Below are 7,705 nucleotides of genomic sequence, written 5' to 3' on the forward strand. Positions count from 1 at the left end.
GAGAGAATGCCCAGCAGGCTCCACGCCTAGCACAGGATTTCATCTCAGGACCCCAAGATATGACCTGAGGCAAAACTGAGTCAAATACTTAACCAACTGAGCCACCCAGGTGCTCCTAAGTATTCTAAACAAAAGTTTTCTGAACTACTATAAGGTTTTCACCTATTTTGACCTTTTTGTTTTTTAAAACAAACTCTAATTCATTCATGCATTTGGTACCCCTTTGTTGGATACTAGGCTCTGATGCCCAAACACTGTTTTTACCTACAAGACCTTCTTTAGGTCACTAGGGAAAAAAATATAAAGAAACAAGTTTGGGGTTGAAATAAATATATAATGGTTCACTTTTTCAGGAACCTTAGCTATTAGAAACCTAGTGAAGAACCTAGAAGGGGGGCGCCCGGGTGGCTCAGTGGGTTAAGCCGCTCCCTTCGGCTCAGGTCATGATCTCAGGGTCCTGGGATCGAGTCCCGCATCGGGCTCTCTGCTCGGCAGGGAGCCTGCTTCCCTCTCTCTCTCTCTCTGCCTGCCTCTCCATCTACTTGTGAGAATTTCTCTCTGTCAAATAAATAAATAAATAAATAAATAAATAAAAGAACCTAGAAGGAAGTGACTGCAAACTCAGCACATGCAAAATCAACAATTTTGTTCACAGGCTAAAGTTCAAATATCTCAGTAATATGCTTTCCTTCTAATTTTATTTGGTCTGGTTTTAGACACAACACAATAAATTAGAGGTGCACCTGGGTGGCTCAGGCCGTTAAACATCTGACTTTCGGTTTCAACTTAAGTGAGGATCTCAGAGTTGTGAGGCTCTGTGCTTCTCTCCCTCAAATAAATGAATAAAATCTTAAAAAACAAAAAGAAAAGGTTTGAAAACAGTAAATTTGAAAGTAGGAGACTCTCAAGACAGTCTGGCAAAAGACTGGCATGTGGTCAACAAAATAGGATATCTGTAAACATGGGAAAGAAATAGGAAACATGTTTAAATTAGATATATTGGGGCACCTGGGGGGCTCAGTCATTGGGCGCCTGCCTTGGGCTCAGGTCTTGATCCCAGGGTTCTGGGATCAAGCCCCGTGTTGGCCTACCTGCTCAGCAGTAAGGCTGCTTCTCCCTCTCCCAATCACCCTGTTTGTATTCCCTCTCTCTGTCGAATAAATATGTTTTTAAATCTTTTAAAAAATTAGGCATATCATGATTTTATAGCAAAAGAGAACAGCTAGCTCCGAAGGCAGTGGCTGCTGGCATTAGCCAGGCCACAGTCCTACTTAGAAAACTTGACTCGCTACCTATATCCTAAAGGATCATGGCCAAGATTTCTAAACTGGCCTGCAGGGCGGTCCATTATCTGAACTCTACCCATCTCCCTACCCTAGGGCTTCTTGCCCTCAGCACTATTGACCTTCCCCACTGTCACCCTGATGGACTGAAATCCTACCTGGGCTTCAACTAGTCCCTGATGCCCCTTCCTCCATGCAGCCTTCCTTGATTGCCCCCAAGCCCACTCCTCCTCTGAACCACTGGATTTCATGTCTGACTCTCCTAACCCTATCTCCCTCCAATCCTGCCTCTCTGGTCTCTCACTGTGCTATAGCCTCAGCCCCTCACTTGTGTCCTTCTGCCTCTCACCTCTCTGCCACCTGTTTGTCACCCAACAATCAACAGTCATTTAAAAAAGAAGTTAGATTGTTTCATTCCTCTGCTTAATCTCTGGTGGCTTTCACTGAAATCCAAAGGTGTCACCACACCTTACAAAGCCCCACGTGATCTAATGTCGACATCTCACTCCTTCCCCTCACTCATTGTCCTTGAGCTGTTCCTCCAAAAATCAAGCGAGGTCCTGCCTCAGGGCCTTTGCTCATGCTGTCCCTCCCACCTGGAATGCTCTTCCCCCCTGACTGGAAAGGAAAGGACCCTCCAGGGAGAGGTTCCAGATGGGACAAAGGGCTCAGGAAGCACATGCACGAGCAACATTTTAGGTTAACTGCCAAAAAATGGGGTCCTTGTGTCTGAGAATGTGTGTTGAACATTTTGACAGATCCTGCCAAACTGTCCAAACCCACTTAGCCTCATCCATGTTTGTCCTCAATCTCACCAGCGCTCCCGGCAGAAAAGTGACATTTTCATCACTGTATTAAGCATTAGAACGTCTCATTGCCAGAAGCTGTTGGAATCAGACCCTCTCTGTCTCCAGTGTGCTGTGGGGATCAGGATTTCGTTTAAGCATGTTATGCTCTAAGCTGGGTGTCTGGCAAACTTTTCCTGTAAAGGGACAGAAAGGCCATAGTTTAGGGACCCCAGAGCCTCTGTCTGGACTGCTGAACTCTGCTCTTATAGCACAAATGCTTCTGTGGACAATTAAAACCTTATTATGGACATCAAAATTTGAATTCCATGTCATTTCACTGCCACAAAATACGGTTCTACTCTTGACTGCCTTTCAGTCATATAAATATATAAAGACTATTTTTTTTTTTTTTTTTTTTTTTTTTTTTTTTTTTTTTTAGATTTTTTATTTATTTGTCAGAGAGAGCGAGCGAGAGCGAGCACAGGCAGACAGAGTGGAAGGCAGAGTCAGACGGAGAAGCAGGCTCCCTGCGGAGCAAGGAGCCCGATATGGGACTCGATCCCAGGACGCTGGGATCATGACCTGAGCCGAAGGCAGCTGCTTAACCAACTGAGCCACCCAGGCGTCCCTATAAAGACTATTCTTAACTTGCCAGCCACACACAGTCAGGTGGCGGGGCTGAATCTGGCCGGGGAGGCCACTGTCTGTGACTCCTGCTCTAAAGCAGAGATGATGAGGGGACCATTCTGCTCCTGGGCTGTCCCACACGCTTGCCACGAGCTCCGCTGTGTGCTTGAAATGTGCTTCGTTTGCGTGGCTTCTACACTGCCTTTAATTTTAATCAACTAAAAATTTTAATTTTTTGAACTGCAGTACAGCACACACAACATAAAATGTGTGTCTCACAATTTATTTTAATTGTGATAAAATACACATAAAATATGCCATTATAATTGTTTCTAATGTCCAGCTCAGCAGCGCGAAGCACACTCACGCTGTCCTGCAGCCACGCCCACCCTCTGACTCTAGAACTTTCCATCTCCCCACACGGAGACTCTGTCCCTGTGAAACTCAGACTCCCCACCCCTACCCTAGCCCTGGCTCCCACCATTTCCTGTCTCTGTGGACGGGACTCCTCTGGGGACCTCCAGGGAGTGGGGTCCTGCGGGACGGGTCCTTCTGGGTCTGGCTTATGTCATTGAGCATAACGTCCTCCGGGTTCATCCACATTGCACCAGGTACAGGGATGTCTTGGCTTCTGGAGAGAGTGACATAAACCTTGGACCTCTCTGCTCTTGCTTTTTCTCCTGTCTGTCCCACTGCTTTGCCAGCTGCTTCCCCACCACGTGCCCTGACTTCTCTGTGACATCCCTCTGTCCTCCCTCGTGCCTGGCTTCCCTAGCTTCTTGGGTCTCCTGGGTTCCCATTTCCCTTTCTCTTCTCCCACATGCTCTGTATAATCAAGATTCACCAGAACCTCCGGCTGATGAACAGGAGATCACTGGGTGACAGCCCACAGCCAGAAATAGCACAGACAGGTAGAAGACCTTTTGTTCCCAGCTTTGGCCTCACGTGTCCTCAATGCCTCGCAAGCAGCAAGCCACCCCACACGGCCAACTCTCTCCCCCTCCCTGTTCCTTACACCAGAAACTTGAGGGCCATCTTAGACGGCTCGCTTACCTCCGATCTCCACACCCCAGGAGAACTGACACATCCTGCTGTGTCTCCTCCTGTTTATAGCCTTGCCTTCTGTTTAGACTTTAGCACATTGTTGTTTTATTGTGTTTCTTTTGTTTGTTTGTTTTTTGTTTGTTTTTGCCTGGGCTCTTGAAATCCTCCTGAACACAAACTGTATAGCTCCCAACCCTCCACTGCCCTTAGGATGAGGAGTAAACATTTCAGTATGCTGTACACAACTGGTTTCCTAACCTTGCACACTGATGACCCCAAGTGCACGCTGGGCAGAGTATCCCCATTCCTTTGAATGCACCCCCCCATGATGGTTAATTATATCCAAGATATGCGACAGGTGATACCATACCACACTGTAATTCTTTTATTTGCTGATTTCTTCATTTCTCTTCCTCTGACCCTCACCCTGACTATGAACTCCCTACAGGCCAGCAACCAGCAACACCCATCTGCCTTAATGTCTGTTGAATGAATGAATGAATGAGGTCAAATCTAACATTTTAATAAAAAGGAAGTTAACAGTACCTAAAACGGTCACTTACCCTAGATACAGGGCTACGTTTTTCTTGCAAGGATGTTTAATCAACTGTGTTCTCGGAGATGAAAAATACAGTTGGTCCTAGAGAGAGAGTGTCACACAATAATATCAGTAATAATGAACGGTTGAGAAAAATAATTTCCTGATATAGAACATTGAAACTGTAAATGTGAAGTTGAGGCAAGTGCGTAATAGGAATGCAATGTAATTCTCCTGTTTTCCTAGTACACTCTGGTGACGTCAGATGTCAAGGGGAGGGCGGGGAGGAGGGTACAGAAGCTGGGTGAGCAGTATCTGAGACATCTCTGTGCTCTATTTGCCACTTGCTGTGTATTTATGTCAAAATAAAAAATTAAGAGAGATTAACAGGATAATTACTGATATCACATTCCTTGTCCATGTTACTATGTATTTACAGATCATGAGTTATTTGGAAGAGATACCAGAGGGTGAGGAATTGTAAAGGTAACATGTTAGGGACCAGGCGCTTGGAGATGATTTAGAAATGCAGACATCACCTTCTGAAATAAGGCTGTGTCGACAGGAAACATATTTTAACAGGTGAAATATTTCTTCCTGCATTGTAGGCACACACGGGGTGAAAAAAAAAAAAAAGTTTGTTCTTGCAGGACCTCAGGCAAGCCATGTAACGGTTTGTTTCTTATTATTCCAGAGTTACAGTGTAGCAAACGAACACTGAAAAGGAGTATCTGAGTTCTAAATCCACTTCCATCTCCTGGCTTTCTTCATGTCATTTGATTACTTGCAAGTTTTTTTTAGTAAAATGGGAAAGATTAAACCCTACTTCCAAGTGTAATGGTAGGAATTAGATAATGCTCTATACCTAACACATCACGGGCACCGAGATATACTGAGTGTTAGTTCTGAAAGTAGAGGACAGAGGGAGAGCGAGAGCGAGCGAGCAAGAGCAGTACGGAGCCACATACCCCTTGAATTTGCTGTCTGATATGAAACACCTTTCCTGTCCTCACTATGTGATTACTAGAGATAAGTGACAAGAGAGACCATCTGTCATTTTTACCAAATATTCAGCATGACTCCTACCAGGGTACACACACATGTACATGCAACTATGGAGATTTAATTTCCGAGAGCTCATAAAGGCTCATTTGCAGATCTCAGATTAGGAACTCCTACTTCAACCCCAAGGTCTTCTTTCTCGCTCTCCTTTTTTTTTTTTTTTAAGGCTGTGGCCAGGCCAGGGGTGGGGAGATGGATGGTCTTGGCAGCTGGAGGAGGTTGGTATGGTTTATAGCTTTTGGCGAGTTTGTCCAGCTTGACATGCGCCAGAAGCACCTGGAGGCTTGATAAAGGGTAGACTGCTGGGCCCCACCTCCGAGTCTCTGATTCAGTAGGTCCAAGTCTAACAAATTCCCAGGTGATGCTAATGCTGCTGGTCCAGGACCACACTTGGGAGAACCAGTGCGAGGAAATGGGAGAATTGGGTATCACCCATCTTTCCAAACTCTGGGACAAATCCCATTGGTAAATCGTACTGGAAAACTGCTTTTTGCTTACTAGCTATGTGCCTTTAGGTTGGTGAGTCTTTAATTTCACTGGATCTGTTTTCACATCAATAAAGTAAAGTTAAGGAATCATTGCTCCGTGAACTGTTGTAAAGCTCAAGTTAGGTCATGCACCAGGAGGGCGCGTTTACTATTTCATGGGCAAACAGGGCCCTGCAGAATAGGACAGCTTACTCCAGGCAGGAGTTCCCTGAGGGCAGGAACTGGGCTTTCACATTTCCCTAATCCCTGTGGCACCCTCCACACAGCATCCACTAATCTAATATACACTGAAATCTAAAAATGTTCTGGGTAACGAGTGAGTGAGATAAGTACTCCACATCCTCATGGAGTTCACATTCTAGTGACAACATCAGACAAAAATTTGTCAAAACAATAACAGAAATTAACCATTGCTAGGAAAAAGCCATTGCGGGCGGGGCGGGGGGGGTGCTTTAAATAAGGAGATGTGCTGTTTAAGTCAGGATCCGATTGACCTAAGCCAGGATCAGGAACCAGACATGGAGAAATCTGGAAGCAAAGTGTGCCAGGCAGAGAGGATACCAAGCACCCTCTCCCCTGTCCCCAAGGCTGGCCAGACTTTGGCTTGTTCAAGGGATGCTGTGACTGGGGCGTTGATTTAGGGAAGGGCAGGCACCAGATTGGTGGTTCTCAAATTCCCTAGGCAGTGCCTAAAGACATTCTTGATAGAAGTACTACGGCACCCAGCAGGTGGAGGCCACCGACCCTGCTCCACATCTTACACGCACAGGACGGCCCCACCCCAAAGCGTCCTCAACGTCAGCAGCGCCGCTGTTGAGAACGCCCGGGCCAGATCCTGCCGGGGGATTCAGGAACTTGGGTTTCTTCCCGGGCGCCACAGAGAATCGGGGAGGCGAATGACGGGGTCAGATTCTTTTACCGATGATCCCCCTGACTGCGGGACTGGGCGACGGAGGGGAGCGCACGGCCAGGGCGGCGGCAGCGGACGTGGCTCCCAGAGTGGGAATCGGGCCCAACCTTTGAAATGGCAATGGGGGGGGGACGTGGGGATGGGCTGGAGGGAGTTGGGGTGAAAGGACGGGAAACATCAAGTTCAACTTCTAGAACAAGAAACTGGGAACCCTTAACGAGGTGGGGGAGCCTCCGCTCAGGGACGCGCCGGCCCCCTCCGCGACCCCGGGCAGCACCCCTCCCCGGGGAGGGCAGCCCCACCGGCACAGCGGCTGAGCTCTGGCCAGCAAGCAGAGTCGCAGGGTCGTCGCAGCCACCAGCAGCAACACCAGCATCTTGCACAAAGAACCACCGCCACCAATGCGCCTCAACCGCCGCTGGGTGTCGCCTCACAGTCTGCGCATGCGCAGCCTGAACCTGAGCGCGCAGCTGCCCGCGGGCGGCGGCGTCCTGCTGGCGTCTGAGCATGCGCACCTCGTCTCCCGGGGAACGCCTAAGCTACACACAACACGCCCCCCTTCTTGAGCGCCGAGCTGTGCGCACACCGCCGCTGACGCTCTCCCCAGTCTGAGCATGCGTTCATCGTCTCCCGAACGCGCCACCAGGGAGGGCTCAGGCTGGCGCGCACAGCTGCCTGTGGGCAGGCTCGTTGGAGCATGCGCACGGTGTCTCCCGGGAAACCCGAGTCCACCAAGCAGGACGCGTTCCAGAGCCGGAGCGCGTGTCGCCCGCGCGCCTAAGCGAAGTGTACGCACAGGGCTGCCTACGCGTTCTCGCAACTGCATTTGCAGCACCAGGGGCTCCCTTTTCAGAGGCGCTGGGGCGTGCCCACAGCCCTCCACGTGAGCCGAAGCGGCTTGCAGCTTCCCCGCTGGGCGGCCGGAAGAGGCGGAGGCAGTGAAGAGGCTGAGCCCCGCCTCCACG

General features: G+C 48.8%; 1 protein-coding gene across 5 annotated transcripts in view; it reads right to left on the reverse strand.

Annotated features, from left to right (window-relative positions):
* The window catches only part of CATSPERD (cation channel sperm associated auxiliary subunit delta), a 48,023-nt gene extending 40,510 nt beyond the window's left edge, over nt 1-7,513 (reverse strand). Inside the window, exons 1-3 of one of the 5 annotated variants that reach the window (XM_004771528.3) lie at nt 7,043-7,194; nt 5,249-5,303; nt 4,306-4,382 (exon numbers count right to left, since the gene is read on the reverse strand). In XM_004771528.3, coding sequence (XP_004771585.2) covers nt 4,306-4,382; nt 5,249-5,303; nt 7,043-7,116 — 206 coding nt within the window. In that variant the 5' untranslated portion in view covers nt 7,117-7,194. Of the gene's footprint in view, nt 1-4,305; nt 4,383-4,819; nt 5,046-5,248; nt 5,304-7,042 lie in introns of those variants that run through there. The other 4 variants (XM_045085900.1, XM_004771529.3, XM_045085914.1 and 1 more) reach the window with 4 other exon arrangements.
* Nucleotides 7,514-7,705: the final 192 nt, after the last annotated feature.

The sequence above is a fragment of the Mustela putorius genome, unplaced genomic scaffold (assembly GCF_011764305.1).
Source record: "Mustela putorius furo isolate JIRA1106 unplaced genomic scaffold, ASM1176430v1.1 tig00000095_pilon_pilon_pilon, whole genome shotgun sequence".
Classification (NCBI taxonomy): Eukaryota; Metazoa; Chordata; class Mammalia; order Carnivora; family Mustelidae; genus Mustela; species Mustela putorius.